Consider the following 17,310-nt stretch of genomic DNA (forward strand, 5'->3'; position numbering starts at 1 on the left):
ATATACATATACCTCATCCTACTAGCCTGCGCGGCATCAGCAAATCATACCCCCGCCCTGGTATCAATTGGTCATGGTGTAGTTGTATTTTGGCTGTGGTCTCATCGCTTCCCTCCGGTTCGGTCTTAACATATTGGAACTGGCCTAGGAGATCTGTCAGTAGCATATGTTCCTTGTCTCTAAGATTGATGGAAATGGTATGTTGGCCTAACTTTATTGAATCTATTCCGCTACAGCTTGCACGGCATATCCACTTTAATTCACCTGAAATATATAGATCCCGCAAGGGGGCAATCGTGTATTTTGAGAGATGGGAACTAAGCCAAGAGCACATCTAAGTATACTTGCTTCTTTCCCGCAATCTGGGGCCCCAACGATAGAACGTCCAAGGCAGCGGGATGCACAAAACAGCAATACCCCCAAGGAGTGTGCTCGCCCAGTTGATTCCCAGGGAGTCAAACAGCGACTGCGCGAACAAGGGAAATCCAAAGCCACAGAGAGATCTGAGAAGCGAGCTACCCGCATTAACAGAGGCAGCACTAGAATAGTGGTCAGCAGAGATCTTCCAGAGGGCCCGGAAAGGGACGCACTCACTATGGCAGGTAAATATCAATGAGATAATTCAAGAGTTGCTGAAAAGTGCAAAACAGCCCAAACCCTGTTGGGATTCCAGAAAGGATGGGCACAATCCAATGAGTGCTGGGTTGGTATCCTGACCATCCGAACCAAAAAACCCCCGCGGCGAACGTAATACTACCGGCCATTGCGGGTGGCAAGCGCCATTCAGGAACGATGACGCCGTTGTTCGCTTTGAGCTTGCGGTGGTAGGAAGGCTGTGTGGAGATCACGTAGATGCCACCAGCTATGATGCCTACTACAATGCCCATATATGCGAGTCCAGCCACACCCGGGCTGAACCCGTGCACCCCCTGGAAGACCAGAGGGTACGCTGTGAGAAAGAGATACATGAGTCCGTAAATAAACGCGAGGTAGATCGAGATCAAGCACACAAGGGGCTCGGTGAACAGCAGGCGGAGGGGGCGGGCCAAATATGTAACGACAAGTTCTTTGCCGTTCACTTCGATTTCTTCATGCTTGGAATGCAAGCTCCAGTCTCCAGTCTTGTGACGTAGCGAGCGGGCTTTCTTGGTCAAAAGCACGGGTGCGTAAGTCTCCTCCAGAAATAGGACATCGAGCACGAATGCCGTGAATCCCATCAAGCTGCCCAGCCATGCAGTCCAGCGCCAACCTAACGAGGAAGCGCAGATGAAGCCGCCGATTGAAGGGGCCAGCATTGGTCCCATCAAGACATTAATGCAGAAGATAGATGTTGCCGGGCCTCTAGCCAAGCCGTCAAAGAGGTCGGAAAACACTGCCGCCGCCACGGTCATGGGTGATGCAGCGAAGATACCTGCCCAGAACCGACAAAGCATGACCGTCTGGACGTTTGTCGCAGATGCGACTCCCAGGGAAAAGACGGCAAATCCAAAAGTACCCAGCAGCAAAGGCATTCTTCTCCCGTTGAGTTCTGAAAACGGCGCCCAGAAGATTGGACCCGTCGCAAAACCCAGTACATAGAGAGACACGCTGAGTGTGGCCAGGTCATGGGAAACTTGATATTCTTGCATGATTGCCGTTGTAGCAGAGGAGAAGAGAGATGAGTTCAGCCCAACAGTGAAGGTTGAGAAAGCGAGAGCCACGGAAATTGTGATTCTGAAACGGATGCTCAATTAGCAAAGGTAAACTCATGCTGAGCGCTGGACAACGAACTTCCTTGGGACTTTCCATGAGATGGGATTCGCAGGGTCATTTGGGCCATCGAACCCAACGACGTTGTTATGAGCACACTCGGAGACATTGGGTGGCTTGGTGACAAGTGTGCCACATACTTCCTCGTCGCTACTCGTCTGGGAGTCCATTGGTGCACAGTCTCCTTTGCTTTTTTTCTCCTCCACATAGCAAGGGTCGATGCAAAGAAACGCATTTATACTGGCAAGAGAATAAGACACCTTAGAGACATGGCCAGCTTGGATGGATGTTTTCGAGGGTGGTCGGCTATTTCAAGGTGGTCGTGTGCAGCACGAGAAGACCACTTGCATCGGCTATTTTATGCATGGATCGGTGGGGGCGGAACGAGCGATAATCATTATTGAGTCGACTAGCAGGAAGGCACTTCGTTGTAGATAGAGAACCGATGCTTGATAGTTGCAATCCTCGCTAATTTCACGCAGTGCTATCACAGAATGACTCTTCCAAAGAGAGCGAGCAAACTTCCCTCCTGAACGTGTAGTTATCTACGGAACTTTCAGGCAACGGCCTGTATGCTATAGGAGATCTCTGTCTGGAAAAGGGATATGAAATTTCTATTCTTTTGCCTGAGCTAGCACGTTCCATCCAAGCATAGCCATAGCTTTAGCACTAAGAATTGCCTCTGCGTGCGCTCCGTCCAGCGCAGCTGCCTTGGCGAATTCCGGATGATGCCCCGGAATATTCGGGGGTGTTTCAATACCAAAGACCCCGTGAAAGCTAGGAACAAAGTGGGAAACATTGCCTATGCAGATGCATGAGTTACTGCATATGGAAGACAAGAAAAGGAACATACCCATATCCGTCGAGATAGTAGCCGCAGACTCTTGCCGTAACAAAACAGTCCGTCCTAGGATGGCCATTTCTCGCGTATATTGATCGCAAAAAGTATCGTGGAAGACCAGATCTTTGTACGTAGGCGCCCTGGTCACTCTTATTAGCCCTGTCTAAGGCACCGACAGCAACGATCACATACATGATGTAGTTTATCTCACACCCAGTGGCCAGTCCCGCCGCTTCAAAGCAGGCTTTCGCCCGGACGAGCAGATCGTCGGCGCGGGCAGTCGTTGGACTCCGTATATACCAGTTCATCCGGGTGTAGTCCGGAATCACATTGGGGACGGATCCACCGTTTTCAATAACCCCGTGAATCCTCTCATCGGGCTGGATCTGCTGCCGCAAGAGCGAGATGTTATTGTATGCACCCACCGCTGCATCCAAGGCATTGCGTCCATTCCATGGATCTCCCCCAGCATGGGCACCTTTTCCCCGGAACTCCACTCGAAGTTTGTGGCTGGCAATTGTCGGGAACCCGGCGATCCCCTGATACCCGTTCGGCAGATCGTGCGAAGATATAGGATGAGACATGATTGCTGCGACAACGTCTGGACTGGAAAATGCCCCGGCGTCAATGAGCTTGGCCTTTCCACCCCCTCCCTCTTCAGCTGGCGTTCCAAGGATGCGCACTCGAGCGGGCATTCCTGTCTGGCGCACAGCTTCTGCGAGACCCAGAAAAGCAGCCAGGGAAGCAGTAGCAATCAGATTATGGCCACAGCCATGGCCAATTCCGGGAAGAGCGTCGTACTCTGCGCAGAAAATCACAATGGGACCGGGACTGTCGATACTGGTTTCCGCTTCAAAGGAGGTCTGCAAGCCATAGGCATGGCGTATCACCGTCCAACCTCTTGTTTCAAGAAACGATGTTAAGGTGTCATGTGCGTAAATCTCCTCATACGCAGTCTCCGGGTGGCTGTGGATGTTGTGGTTGAGCTGTCGCAAGGCTTGCGCGTTGGCCTCGATGGCGGCCGCAATGTGCCCGCGAACGGTATCAAGTTGGTTCATCCTGATCGCAGAAATCGTCTGTCAGGAGGCGAATCGCAGACTGAAAATCGGCGAGATGATAGCGCGACATTTTGGAAGATGTCGAACTGCTTTATTGGCACGAGTCCTTGGCGGGATGGAGATAATTGGAAATAGCCTTATCTCGGCTCCAAGATCAAAGATACAACTAGACAAATAGCCGACCGGCTTATCTTCCACGGCGTATCGAAAGCCGGCTGTGGCTTGCGCTGGTCGATGATAAGAGATCGATCATCTCTGGAGTGAGTGCTGATGCCGAGTGTCGCTTGGTCGGCTCTTTAAGTTGAATTAGACGACCTCCCTCTTCCAACTCTCTCCTCTCTTCGTCATTCGCTCTGATGGCTCGCGACAGATCGATAAACCAGACGCTCCACCAGAAGTCCTCACGTTCCAGACAAGGCTGTTGGACCTGCAGGGAAAAGAAAGTCAAATGCGACGAAGAGAGACCCCAGTGTCGGCGATGCAAGCGCTTGGATCGGGAATGCGACTACGCTCCTCGACGCCGCAAGCCATATCCCAAGAGAAACCGATCGGCAAAGTCCCACCTCCAGTCCCAAGCCAATGATGCTGGAAGTTCAATCCCAACCCCGGCAGTATCCCGGGAGTCGCGCGAGATCCCACTCTTAGACCATTCTCCTACATCGCCCGTGACAAGTCCTATCTCGCCATCCTCTCTAACACGCTACAACCTTTCGGTCACCGGGGGCTTCCAGCCGTCTCTGGCCGATCAGGAGGCAATTGGATGCTTCCGGACTGTGGTATCTGCCTCTGTTGACACGAAAGACCCCGCCTACTCCGTCCCAGCTATCATTGCTTCCCTAGGGGAGAGTAACTCCATGGTCATGCACATGGTATGCGCGTTAGGCTTCCAGGAACTAAGCAATCAACAAGCTTGGGATCCATCTCCGGCAATGGAACATTATAGCTCTTCTATGCTATTGCTGGCGCAGGCTGTACAACGACCTTCATCAGAAAACGCAACCGATCTGGACAGCATTCTGGCTACTCTTTGGTTGATGATCCTCTATGAGCAGCGTTATGGGGACGGAATTGGTCAGGGACTCGTCGCACACCTGAGAGGGGCAGCTATGGTTCTGAAGCACCGATTGGGCAACCTGCGGCGTCTTCTAGAGTGCAACTTCTCGGAGCCCGATGAACAGTGGCGCATCAGCCCTTTTGCCGGCCGAATGATAGTCTGGATTGCCTTTCTAGATGCCAGCGCCGAATCGCTTCATCTTGGTGGAGACTTCAACCGCGTCCTGGGAGATGCAATGAGCGGCCTCGCTGAGAACGAAATATTTTCACGACTCCGAGGTTTTACGGCCATTCACCGATACTCAGCTTCATTGCATACGAGTGTGTGGGAATCGAACTATCCTCAGTCGCAACTACTGGATGACCTCGAAAGTCGGGAGTTATTCTATTTGTACGGAGAATGTGGACAGATTCGCCATATTCTCGCTCAGCTGACCAAGATGTACTCGACTAATGAGCAAGAAATCGACCCCCTCCCCGTGGCGCGAGCACTGCATGACATCGGTCAGCGATATAGTGAGATATTGAGTGTAGCGCCTCGTCTGGATCTGACGAGCGCAGGCGACAGACGCTGCTTTGTGACCAATGTGCGCTTCGTGGTGCCCATATACCATGCCGCTATCTTGTCGTATTTTCGTATCACTGCTTTTTCTAAGCCATTCAAGTTCAGTGAGAAGCAGCGGCATGGATTACAGGAGATTTTCACACTGGCATATCAAGCATACCAAGATGAAGGAGAGTCGGCTATGGCGCGAATTGCCTGGCCACTGTTCATGGCAGCTCTCGAAACAGACGACCTGGCCCATCAAGACTGGGTATCGCTGCGGTTTGCTCGTCTTCGATATCGGGGTGAGAATTACCGACGGGCTGAACAAGCGTTGCTCCTCCTACTCGCTGATCAACGCACCCGAAAGGAAAGAGTGAATTTATTAGACTACTTCCAATCAGACAGACTGGAGCGCTTCATCATCTGAGCCTGGTTAATGCTCATCGGCTAAGGTTGGTCGGGTACCGGCTGATTCGCGCGCGACACAGATAACAACCTTGGAAGATAACCAAATCCAGAAAGTATTACGGTCCAAGAGATAAGCACCCAATTGAGCACCATGCCGTTTTTTGGGATATATGATGCAGAATGGAGCTGGATTTCCAGCTGTGGTTTCTGAAATATCTTGTTGAATCTGAGTCGGACATTGACTTCCAGCACGCGCACACTACTCGCCTTTTGCTTTTGTTGAATTATCCAGCGTACCGGGAATCCTTCATCGCATAATGGCAGACACGCCAAAGAAAAACGGCCTGGAGGCCTCCCCTTCCAAACCACCCGTCGATATAGAGACAGCGTCTTGTGAGACGGTGTCCCATTCTTCTATCCCCCCGGAGGAGTCGCACCGTATCTTGCGAAGAATTGATATGTTGTCAGTACCCATTTGGGCATACCATTCAGTGCTACTGTAGCTAACCATCTGGTCTTTACCAGCATGCTTCCGATGCTTGTCATCTCCTATATGCTGCAGTATTTGGACAAGGCCACTATGAGCAATGCAGCCATCCTCGGGCTACGAAAGGACTTAAACCTGACAGGCTCAGAGTACTCCTGGGCCTCCAGTATTTTCAACTTTGGCTACCTTGCAGCTTCGGGTCCAATTGCACTGCTTATCGTTCGGTTCCCCATTGGAAAATTCATGGCGTCTTCTATGTGAGTCTCCCACGATGTCCACGTCCTTCCAATCCCCAGAATAAAATGGGAAGTATTCGAGCTGATGATAAACTAGTGCGGCTTGGGCTGTGGTTCTTTGCTGTATGGGAGCAACCCAAAACGCGGCTGGACTGATGGCTACTCGATTTTTCCTGGGGTTCGCAGAGGCAGCTGTGGCTCCAGGTTTCAGTATTATCACTTCGATGTGGTATACCCGCCGCGAGCAGCCCCTTCGCCAAGGTGTTTGGTTTTTGGGAAATGTTATATCGGGGCTTTTCAGCGGCCCGTTGATGTATGCCTTCGGGCATGTCAGCACTTTCTCCCCCTGGAGAGTATGTATTCCCCACCGAATCCTAAATCGAGATAGAGATGTGGATGCTAATCACCAATTTAATTCATTACAGCTCGTGTTCATTGTTTTCGGTGGCATTACGTTTATCTGGGGACTTTGCCTGATTTTTACTCTTCCTGATGCCCCTTCTCGGGCATGGTTTCTGTCTGATACCGACAGGACCGTTGCGGTCAATCGTCTCAAAACCGATGCAACGGGAGTAAAGCACCAGGTGTGGAAGAAGGAGCAACTGATAGAAGCTCTGAAGGACCCTAAAGCCTGGCTCGCCGTGCTGATAATGCTATGTGCGAATATTCCGAACGGAGGAATCAGTAACGTCAGTTGAATCTTCCGGCTCAGTATCTAGCAACACCTATGCTAACCATCGTTGTTGGATATAGTTCGCGGCAATCGTCATCGAGGGTATGGGCTTCTCAACCAACAAGACGTTTCTTGTGAGCATGATTGTCTGCGCATTCCAGGGCTTCTTTGTCCTTGGGTCAGCCCTTGGCAGCACGTACTTGAAGAATACCCGTACAATCTGGATGGTCATTTGTTCAGCCATCGCCGTCGTCGGTGCAGTTGTCATTCGTCAAGTGGACAATTCCCACATCTGGGCACGATACTCCGGGTACTGCCTGCTTTCCGCATATACCGCCAATTTCCCGCTTCTGCTCTCTCTGAATGTGGCAAATATTGCTGGAATAACGAAGAAAACAACTGTCAATGCGATGGTAAGCTTCTCACCAAAGAGCACGAGAAAAATTGCTCCCGTGGAAAGGCTTGTTTTCTAACCCAAGATCATTGGATAGTGTTTTGTCGCGTACTGCGCTGGCAACATCATCGGACCACAGCTGTTCTTTGCTGACGAGGCACCAAGCTACCCGTCGGGATTTGCAGCTATGATGGTCTGTCTGGTTCTTGATATGTTCCTGATCTTGGGAATGCGGTTCTATCTTATTTGGGAAAACAAGCGCCGCGGTGCCCAAATGACGGAGGAGTCCCGACAGGGCGAAAACCTAGATCTATCTCTACTTGACCAAACCGACCGCGAGATGACGGGCTTCCAATACGTGTACTGATGTCATGTGGCATTTATTTGAGTCTGGAGAGAGGTTTGTGTGTTTTATCTTCTGAGATTCGGCATTAAATACATATTAATTCGAACGTGTGCTATTTTGATACCAAACTGATTGTATGTGGGAAGGAGGACTTCCAATCCAAGGCCCCAACGAAGGACAAGAGACAGCCGGGTATCATAGGTCTGAAGATCGGGGGTAGCTGTTCGCACCTCATACGTAGAATTACTTCGATACAACAGGCTGGATATTGCAATCAACAAACGAAGAATGCAGCGGTACTTTGCGCTCTAGTGTCAAATACCCAAACGATAATCAAACACGAAGAAATTTTACAGTAGACTCGGATGAATATTCAAGAGAAGCCTACACTATATATTATTATCCCTTGTGATGCTATATCTCGCCCCGAAATGAGAAAAATAATAATAATAAATCAATAAATCTAGACACGAGACCCTTGAGGATGTACGTTGAAGACTGGTCTAGTAAAGCGACTAGTCGGCTACCATATTGCAATGTGGACGGTATGCCTCCTTTCTCAGCGCGAGGGCCGGCTGAAATAACGAGAAAACTTTCCGCGTATGGATATCCATCGTTCCTCTCCACACTCTCCTTTCCAACGATCCCGGCGGTTGAACGCCACGATGAAACGAGTTCACAGAGCCTCGGTGCGATGATCTTACACCTGAAACGACGACTTGTGGGCCAAGGTAGCAAGCGTGTTCCTTCTACGCGCCGAGCTGGGGGCACCCCACCACAGCTATACATAGGAGAGCTTGCTGGCGAGTCGGATTGTGATATCTCCACTGCAGGCCGACAAATAGAATGTCCGAACTGACTCCGCTTGTGCGATCGCCGTTCCTTCTGCATGCTGGGAGGCCCCGGGTTCTCTCCCGGGAATAGGCTCGCTTTGTGAGTGGCACTCCTATCCAGGGTGGATGCCCCATGGCGAGTCAGAACTCGTGTTGTGCAGGAATGGCGGGATCCTCATCCTGCCTTGGTGGGGGCTCATCGCCCTCGTGCGACCCTTGGGCGTTCCGTCGTTCCTTTGTTTCTTCTTCTCCTCCCGTTCTTTGTCTTCGCCTGCTGGTTCTCGCCTTTCGAGAAAGGTGATGGATTAATTCTTCAACGCGCTGGTCGCCATGACGCTGGCTTTAGAGCAAGCGGGGTCGCTATTCACCGGATGGATGCGATCGTGCCTGTCATGTTTGTCTGCTGGTGAGGACAGCCAGAGTGGCCGGCAGGTGGAGGGTAGAGGTTAGTGATTCCCAGTCAACCATCGCCGCATGGTCGAAGACGACTCATCTTCGAGTACAGGTGTGCAGAGGGAGATGCAAGTATGCCATACGCAGCCACATCTGGTTCCTCCGATGAAGCTGGTGGTGTACGACGATCTTCCCAGCCCGGATATATCTCATAAGAGAGACTCCATCCCGTCATGGATCATGGAGGGGAAGAACCTTGCCTCGCGGGCATCCGATAGGGCAAGCGTGAGTATGTCCTGGAAGAGACACACTACAGCGCCGCTCAAAATCAGTGGCCCGTCAGACTTCCGCCGGGTGCAGTCTCTTCACCCTCAAGTTCCCGCTAAGGATTACTCGGTTGTGCACTACCAGCCTCTGGAGCTCAGTATTCATCGATCGGGAAATCGGCTATCAGATCTGCCTTCGTTCGAAACGTTCCAACTGGAGGAGGATCGTCACCGCCAGCCTTTAGCCGTGCCACCACGCACGCTCTCTCCTACCGGGATCCGCACTCAACGCTGCCAGTCAACAGAAGGTGCATTCGCCGTTGCCCGCAAGCCTGTAGGGTCAGGAGAACGCCGGTCTGTTGGAAACCTGGAGAATGTTATCGAACGCCCCCCTCCGGTTCGCATCGCAAGCGCTTTAATCCCACATTTTTCGATCGTCAACCCCGTCGAAACCCTCCTGCCGGAAGACTTTGAGCCTGTCCCTGTGCATGTCAGGTCGGACTCGGAAGAAAGCGACATCACGTTCGCAAGTCAATGGCCCGGTCATGCTAGCATCCCAGAACCACCACGCCAGACATTGCCTCGGACTCCACCCGCTCGAAAAGACCAAGAGGAAGGAACCGATGGTGAAGCCATCGGGGAACCCTCTATCAACGACTCCCCATCAACAGCAAGCTCGCGGACCTTGCCGTCTCAAATCTCTTCTCTGCGTCGTCCCTCATACTCACCGACCGACAACCGTAAAACCATCGCCTCGATGCCCTTATCGAACCGTGTCTCTCAATGGTTCTTGCCAAGCAAACACTCCTTGTCTAAATCAGTTTCCCTGGCTGGAGAAAATGGTTTTGATTGGGAACGAACACGCACCTTAAGTGGAACAACAGTGGGTTCGACCATCACCACCATCACCGGTGGTGCTAAGGCTCGCAAGCCCAATGCCTCTGTCTCGAGCACCTTTACCGGTTTCACTACTCCCCGGTCATCCCTGCGGGGGCCGTCCCCAACAATGGAGAAGGATCTTGAAGCCGCTGGTTACCACCCGACCATCCTCAAGAGCAAATCCCAACGCTTTTCCGATCCCCCTTCTCATGGATACGAGCATAGCCGGTACCCTGAATCAACCATGGGAGTGGCCTTCTAAATCCGAGGAAATGGTTTTGCTTGCGATATTGATCTTCCTGGCCATTTGATTTAATGCTTGCCTTGGTTAATTGCCGTTTGGTATTTTTGCTGTTTGTTGAAATACCCCTTTGGATTCCGGTTTACGTTTCCTGCTGCATGTTTGGTCCCCTTGGCTGAGAAGTAATGATTCCACGGGAGATATACGTTTAATGACTAGGTTGAAGTGGATTGAATCAAAGAATTTCACTGCTAGCACTGTCGTGGTATTGTAAATCGATGTGAAACAGGAGTCAATTGTTGGAAGTCAGACACAAACACTGAGGCTGACCTGGACATCTTCCCCGTGCCATATATGATATGCTTCTCATTCTTCCCGGCCATTTTCTCTATCCACCTCCCCCCTCTTCTGCCCACCTCAGACATCACACATCCAATATGAAGCTCACCGACTGCCCCAATGAAATTCTTTTGCTGATCAACGACAATATCGAGAACAAAAGTGATCGCTATCACCTGGCTATTACCTCTCGTCGACTCTACAACACCCTATTGTTGCTACTGTATTCGTCCGTGGAGATTCGCAATTGTCAGCCTTCATCGATCCAGAGCATTAGAACAGTATGCACATTTCTTCGCGCCGTCGTCCAAAACTCAGTGTTAGCCAAGGCAGTGCGACACCTGAAATTGGACCCCTGGGATACCGAAGGCTTAACATCCGTCCCTACATCCCAGTTTAGCCGCAAACTCTTGGGGAGGGTTGTCAGAGAAGTCGGTATCACCAAGAAGGCAAGAAAGAGTTGGAGGCATCAGCTACGGACAGGGAACACCGATGTATGGCTTGCACTGCTCATCTCCCGACTTCAAGGCTTGAAAATACTTGAAATAAAGTGGCCGGTACACCCAGTTTACGTTCCAAGGATGTTCGAGAAAGCCGCTAGAGAGAACCCTTCCATGTTCCCGAATCTTGAAGAGCTATCTGCGACTTGCCTGGATCCCGAAGCAGGCTTTCCCTCGTACTTCATTGATCCATTTTTCCGACTCCCAGCCCTGCGGAGAGTATGCGTGGACAATATCCGTGAATTTTCGAATCACTCAACCGGCGATCATCCTGGACCACCTTTTTCCAACGTCACTCAATTGGATATGCACACGAGAAGCGCTCCCTGCGGGATGCTTCACTGGATCAGCTACTGCAAAGGACTGAGGTCTATCCACCTCAGTCATAGCTCAGACAACAGACCTGCTTATTTTTTAGTGGAAGATTTCTACCAAGCCCTTCAACTTCATACGAGAACACTTGAGTCGATCTGGGTTTGTGATGATCACAGGATCTATGGTCCGGGCAATGGGACCCTCGAGGGATCTTTTGCCTGCTTCACAGTACTCAAAGATTTGCACATCGGCGCTCGTTACCTGGTTGGTGCGGGTTCTAGTCATGAGCGATGGCGACAAGTAACCTTGCCGCCTTCCCTTGAGAGATTCTGTCTGTGCAACTGCGATGATTCGGAGCTCCTGTGGGCTGTTGAACGATTGAGGGCCATGATCAGTTCACTCTCTCTGCCGAATCTTGCTCAATTGACTCTTAAAGGCTCCAGACACCAGGATTTCCACGACCCGGAGGTGAGATCGCTGGGGCTTCAGTGTCAAGAAGCCGGTGTTTACTTCAGGCTCGCTCCGGCAAAACACTAGGGAGTGGGTGGGTATATCAACTCGACTACCCCATTACCGCCATGCTTGAGCCTTCTTTGATAGCCTAGACACAATTTATTCCCTGCATTATTTCCCAAAGGAATACGTACCAGCAATACACCGTATGCTGCAAAAATAAATCTCCGTGGACAATCGTCAGGAATGCTTGTCACCCGTGGAATTTCTTCAATGACCAGTCAAACGACATGTCAAATATGCAATATATAACTAGTTAACTAGTTGCATCGCTACGATGACATAACTTAGCATGACACAGCATTGGAATGTCAAACTTGTTGACTGATACAGTGGGGGGCATCCATCTGTGATGAGTGAGAATGGCGACCTCAGGTGGAAGTTCGATAGGGATACTGATAACCCTGGAGATGATTTGTGAGCGCCTAAGATCTGCTCATTGCGAAGCCATTATCAACTCTACAGAGGATTCGAAGAATACGGCAAAATTATGCTATCAAATAGGGTATCATGTTAATTGCGAATATAAAAATTGCATCCAGTATCTACAGTTTTCATCAGGCCTTCAAGCCCCAGCTATATCACACATGACAGACGACAACGCAATATGGTATGTAAGAGAATATGTGCAGCGAGGGTATCTTGACGAAGGCAAATAAGCGCACAAGTGGAAGATTCAGATAACAGTCATGCTGTACAGACAAATAGAACAGCACTTAGTCTGTAGATACAATCTCCACACCATCTGGGCCTGGCCCGCTCGTTGAAGCGGCCTTGTCATGGTTTTGCATGCCTAGGATCTGCCATGCACGGCCCATCATCCCATGGCCAAGCCCCTGGGGAAACTCGACGGAGGCTTTATGAGCATGCTTCGGCATGCGATCGCGAAGTGCGCGCTCTCGCCTAGCAGCAGCGAGACGATCCTGCTCACGTTCGTGATGGACAATGTCATTGCGCCACTCGGCCCAATTCTCAAAGTTTTCTCGTTGTTGGAGCACCTGATATCGAAGCCTAGACTTCGACGGGCGCCATGCAGTGCGATTGACACTGGCATTTTCGCCGTTGGCAGGGGGCGCGAATGTAGACTTCAAGTCGCAGACACGAGATTCCTTCGTCAGCTTCAGAAGGTGGGTCAAGACATCCCGGCTTTCCAGAGCAGTGCGCTGAACCTTTTCTTGCTCGACAGTGGGAGGCACACGGGTGAGCGGTGCGTCCAACCAGGCGTGCATATCCACAGACCGCTGTACGGAGTAAGGGTCGAGGACATTAGCACGACGGTTCTCCTCACGCAAGAAACGTACCGCTGCCTGGAGACTTTCAACTTCCGCGCGAAGAGATTCGTTCTCTTGCATCGCAGCCAGGGAGGCCTCGTTGTCAATGACAATGCCATCGCCTGTAGTTGATACGCCTGCAGTACCAGATACCCGCTTCATTCTTTCCAGACGGGTCTTATATTCATCTCGTTCAGCTTCAGCGGTTTGAAGTTCTCTCTTCTGGTGTTCAACCGTTTTTTCGAGCTCGGCGCCCGCTGTCTGAACCTCTTCGATCTTGGTTTCAAGTTCCTTCACCATTGACGCCTTCTTGCTGGCCTCGCGCATCCGCGATTCAAGAAGCTCAATCTTGATACCTTGTTCTTCCAATGTGTTATCTTTGACGCCCAGTGCAGTAGACACCTCGTGAACCTCGTTTTTTAGGCGTCGAATCTCCTCGTCAGCGTCGGGAGAGATAGTCTTATTGGACTTGAGCTCCTCAGCTCGGGCGATCCAAGGGAATGCGCCTCTCTCAAATTCAGTAGTCCGGGAAAGATCTGAGGCAACGGGATCGAGTTCATCAAGGTGATTGCCGACGTCGCGCAGCTTGCTGACGAGAAGCGTAATCGGGTCGTTATTTTCACTTGGTGCATCGGAGGACTGCACGAACGCTGTAGAAGCTTGCGACATGCTCTCTAGAATTTCCTCCGGGGTGTATGGCTCCGTGCGGCCCTCGTCGCTTGTGAGAGCCAAGACGCTCTCGCCCAGCTTTCGAGACAGGTCAGAGAGCACTCGAGTAGAACCTTCAGTCTTTCTGAATGGTTCATCCGAGTCTTTTGAGAGCGCAAGGGACCTTGAGCGTAGGTCTTCAACAGCTCGACAAATCTTTCCCATAGCAACCTTATATCCACGTGCTTGGGAGACAAAGGCGTCCAGTTTATTTAGAGAAAATGAGCTCTCCGCGCCGCCTTCTTCTTCTGGAGCCGGCAGTTTGGACTGAATAATAGTCTTCAACCGCGCAACAGTCATAGCAGCATGGTCAAGATGTGCCTGTGACAAACTGGCGTGCATGCACAACTCATCCGCGAACATTTCTGGGCTCGACGGGAGTATACTTTCTGCAAGGTGTACCAGCAGAGCGATGGAACGCTGCAATTCTACTGCGAACTTCTGCATGACCACCTCGTTCTTCTTCAGATTTTCGACCCAGAAATTCAATGTACGCTCAACTGGCTCCATTTCGAAAAGCGCAGCCTTGGTGTGATTGAATTCCTCTGGAGAACAAGCACTGATAAAATTCACAAACCGATCACAGATTGCTGAAATCCACAGAAGATGCTCCGAAACTTCGTGGGCATGAAACATCTCCTCGTGAGAGGAGATAGACGACTGTTCAGAGATCCGCTCGCGAACAGTGTTGTTCATCATGTTAGCCTTGAAGCTCACACGCTTGAACCTCAGCAGGGCCAAGACAGAGTTTTTCTCTCCTTCGAAATATTCAGGGAGATAAAGTTTCACGATGGAGAGGTGATGCATGGCTTCTTCGGCTTCCATTCGATTGAGTTCCACGTCGATGGATTTCGTTTGAGCCTTGGATACGGAGGCTTGAAGCTTCATATTCAGATCCATCATGGCACGAGATCGGGTCGTCAGGTCGGTAGCTTCCGCCTCCGAGATCTGCTGGGAAGCTCGCATGTCTTCCAAATCGGCCTGCAAGTTTGTCACCAGCTCCCGAAAGCGTGACAAGGTGTACTCGAGATCCTCAATAACCTCATCTTGCTGTGAGATCTTCCGAGATTGTTCATTGAAAACACCATCCCGATAATCGATCTCTTCCTGAAGTTGTTTCTCGGTCTCAATATGGGTGTATTCCAACTCATCACTAATTTCCTTCAACGATTCCAAGTCTTCAATAGCAGCTTTGAGCTCGTTGATTTCTTCTTGATAGCTCATGTTCTTGTCGGCAAGTTCTTCGATCATTTCCTCTGCGCCGAGCGCGGTCTCCAGTTGTTGCTTGAGGTCATCCACATTTGTTTCTGCGACAAGAAGCTTCTCTTTTGTTGCCTCGTAGTCTGACTTGACAGCAGAGTACTCTTCAAGGTCCTCCTCCAGTTCTTTGATTTGGTCCTTGAGGTCTCCTTCTTGCTGTTGGGTCACGTCTCGAAGCCGAATAAGCGCTTCGCGAAGGCGTTCATTCGTTTTCTCCATTTGCAGCCAGCCGTGGCTAGAGCGCTCTTCAGGACTTGTGACTTGACTGAACTCGTCATTCTCTTCTCGAAGAACCTCGACTTCAAGTTGAAGCTCTTCCATCTTGGACCGAAGAGCTTCACATTCGTGTTTGAAGGCCTCGGCTGTCTCTTCGGCCATTTCTCGGTCCAGCGTTGCCATTTCCATAAGCGATTCATGTTCAGCTTCCATCCGCTCTACCTCCTCAAGACGAGCCTCGGTATCCTTAAGCCTTTTGCGCAATTCAGTGATTTCGACTTGCTGGGGCTGATACTTGGTTTGCAGCTTTTGAATGATGCTTTCAAACTTATCACGCTCGGATTGCAATTTTTCCAGCATCTTGAGTTTTTCTCGATCTTCGGAGCGTTTCTTCTCCATAACTCGAAGTTTCGTCTGGAGTTCCTCCAGCTCCCGAGCAACGGTAGCATTGTTGTTTTGACGCTGCATTGCTGTGGCTGAGGCACCAGAGCGAACAGCTGTTGAGCGAGCGGCAGTCAAGGATTGCCTGGATGATTTGGGTGCAGGTGCAGCTGCCGGGGGCGTCTCTCTGTCTTGCAGCCCTTCTTCCCCCGTATCAAGTGATTCTGCATCCGTTGGCTCTTCTGATGGCCCACTCGACCCAGGGTCTCCTCCATCCGATGCTTTTGTAGGTGCAGTCTGGCGGAGGGAGGGACGTTTAGATACGCCGGTGGCTGCAGATGATACGGCACTTTGAGATCCCACTCTTGACGTTCGGGTTGTTGGACCAGACACTGAAGGGCGTGAGGCTCTCGAGGTAGCTGTCTGTGTTCCAGTAGGGCCCATGGAGGATCTGACAGCGGGAGTTGGTCGTGGTCGGCTAGAAGCCACTGTAGAGGTGCGCGGGGCACTACTGATCGAAGAGCGGCCGGATGGACCCGAAGTTGCGGATAGTTGCTTCGTCGGAGACTTCGTGGGTGACTATAAATGGTTGAGAGTCAGTCAGTACCGCGCCGCACGGACTCAAGCAGACAAAGACGTACCCTGAGGGATGATCGGGGAGCCACCTTGGGCGCCGGCGTTGGAGTTGATGATACATTGGTGCTTTGGCGCTTCGCAGCTGTTGGAGGAAGCCCGCTTTGCTTTCTCGCGACGGCAGAAACCCCACTCTGTGATTGCCTGCTGGTGGTTGTGTTGGTCCGGGCCCGAGTGGTTTGTTTACTCTCTCGCGGAGGTTGCTGCAGGACTTTGCCCACCGCTGTTGGGCGAATAAACATGCCGAACCCTGGTTCACAGTCAAAGTATCGTTCGCCCTGAACCGCGCCATCATTCTTCCCCGTAGCGTCGGTCAATTCGACACCGATCCAATCTCCAACCGCGAAGTGAGTGGTACCGATGAAACGAACTGTCGCCTGTCGCCCGTCGGTCAGGGTAATCACCGAGCCGGGTGAGATCTCTTGACCAGACATCGCGAGATCACAGAACCAAGGCTTGCGATGTGAGCTGGGAAATGATGGTGGAGGGTGCTTGCCCAGTGCTGATAGGAGAGAGAGGACGGAGCACTAAGGAGTCCGCAACACGCGCGCGCCGATCTCTTGTGGCCTGAGGCACCAGAATTGATATGCAGCCTCAGTTCTTCCAACGATTGGAGCGATTTTCTAGGCTCTGGAATAACATTGATAGTTCAATGCCTAGGTACTCACAATATTGTACGAATGCTAGTAGGAAGAGTAATTCTCTACTTTCCTGGTCATGATCTGTCGTTGGCAATAAGATAAGGAGAACAACTCAGTAAAGTAACTATA

General features: G+C 51.1%; 7 protein-coding genes across 7 annotated transcripts; 4 read left to right on the plus strand and 3 right to left on the minus strand.

Annotated features, from left to right (window-relative positions):
* Nucleotides 1-334: 334 nt before the first annotated feature.
* Nucleotides 335-1,919, minus strand: N7459_004178 (MFS transporter; the record flags this gene model as incomplete). Its single annotated transcript, XM_056943362.1, has 3 exons — nucleotides 335-539; nucleotides 595-1,713; nucleotides 1,771-1,919. The coding sequence occupies 3 exons, from the start codon at nucleotides 1,917-1,919 to the stop codon at nucleotides 335-337; spliced, it is 1,473 nt and encodes a 490-aa protein (XP_056800245.1).
* Nucleotides 1,920-2,363: 444 nt separating this feature from the next.
* N7459_004179 (M20 family metallopeptidase) lies at nucleotides 2,364-3,648 on the minus strand (the record flags this gene model as incomplete). The annotated part of the gene is made up of 3 exons (XM_056943363.1): nucleotides 2,364-2,551; nucleotides 2,603-2,730; nucleotides 2,783-3,648. 3 exons carry the CDS (start codon nucleotides 3,646-3,648, stop codon nucleotides 2,364-2,366), a joined length of 1,182 nt encoding a protein of 393 aa, XP_056800246.1.
* A 356-nt stretch (nucleotides 3,649-4,004) lies between these two features.
* On the plus strand, nucleotides 4,005-5,675 carry N7459_004180 (Zn(II)2Cys6 transcription factor; the record flags this gene model as incomplete). The annotated part of the gene is made up of 1 exon (XM_056943364.1): nucleotides 4,005-5,675. One exon carries the CDS (start codon nucleotides 4,005-4,007, stop codon nucleotides 5,673-5,675), a length of 1,671 nt encoding a protein of 556 aa, XP_056800247.1.
* A 507-nt stretch (nucleotides 5,676-6,182) lies between these two features.
* On the plus strand, nucleotides 6,183-7,813 carry N7459_004181 (MFS general substrate transporter; the record flags this gene model as incomplete). Its single annotated transcript, XM_056943365.1, has 5 exons — nucleotides 6,183-6,400; nucleotides 6,477-6,732; nucleotides 6,805-7,068; nucleotides 7,133-7,465; nucleotides 7,544-7,813. The coding sequence occupies 5 exons, from the start codon at nucleotides 6,183-6,185 to the stop codon at nucleotides 7,811-7,813; spliced, it is 1,341 nt and encodes a 446-aa protein (XP_056800248.1).
* A 1,142-nt stretch (nucleotides 7,814-8,955) lies between these two features.
* Nucleotides 8,956-10,425, plus strand: N7459_004182 (uncharacterized protein; the record flags this gene model as incomplete). Its single annotated transcript, XM_056943366.1, is given in 2 exon segments — nucleotides 8,956-9,070; nucleotides 9,086-10,425. The coding sequence occupies 2 exon segments, from the start codon at nucleotides 8,956-8,958 to the stop codon at nucleotides 10,423-10,425; spliced, it is 1,455 nt and encodes a 484-aa protein (XP_056800249.1).
* Nucleotides 10,426-10,841: 416 nt separating this feature from the next.
* N7459_004183 (uncharacterized protein) lies at nucleotides 10,842-12,095 on the plus strand (the record flags this gene model as incomplete). The annotated part of the gene is made up of 1 exon (XM_056943367.1): nucleotides 10,842-12,095. The coding sequence occupies one exon, from the start codon at nucleotides 10,842-10,844 to the stop codon at nucleotides 12,093-12,095; it is 1,254 nt and encodes a 417-aa protein (XP_056800250.1).
* A 692-nt stretch (nucleotides 12,096-12,787) lies between these two features.
* On the minus strand, nucleotides 12,788-16,974 carry N7459_004184 (uncharacterized protein; the record flags this gene model as incomplete). The annotated part of the gene is made up of 2 exons (XM_056943368.1): nucleotides 12,788-16,486; nucleotides 16,549-16,974. The coding sequence occupies 2 exons, from the start codon at nucleotides 16,972-16,974 to the stop codon at nucleotides 12,788-12,790; spliced, it is 4,125 nt and encodes a 1,374-aa protein (XP_056800251.1).
* Nucleotides 16,975-17,310: the final 336 nt, after the last annotated feature.

This window comes from Penicillium hispanicum, assembly GCF_028827665.1.
Source record: "Penicillium hispanicum strain IBT 35686 chromosome Unknown utg000004l_segment0_segment0, whole genome shotgun sequence".
NCBI lineage: Eukaryota > Fungi > Ascomycota > Eurotiomycetes > Eurotiales > Aspergillaceae > Penicillium > Penicillium hispanicum.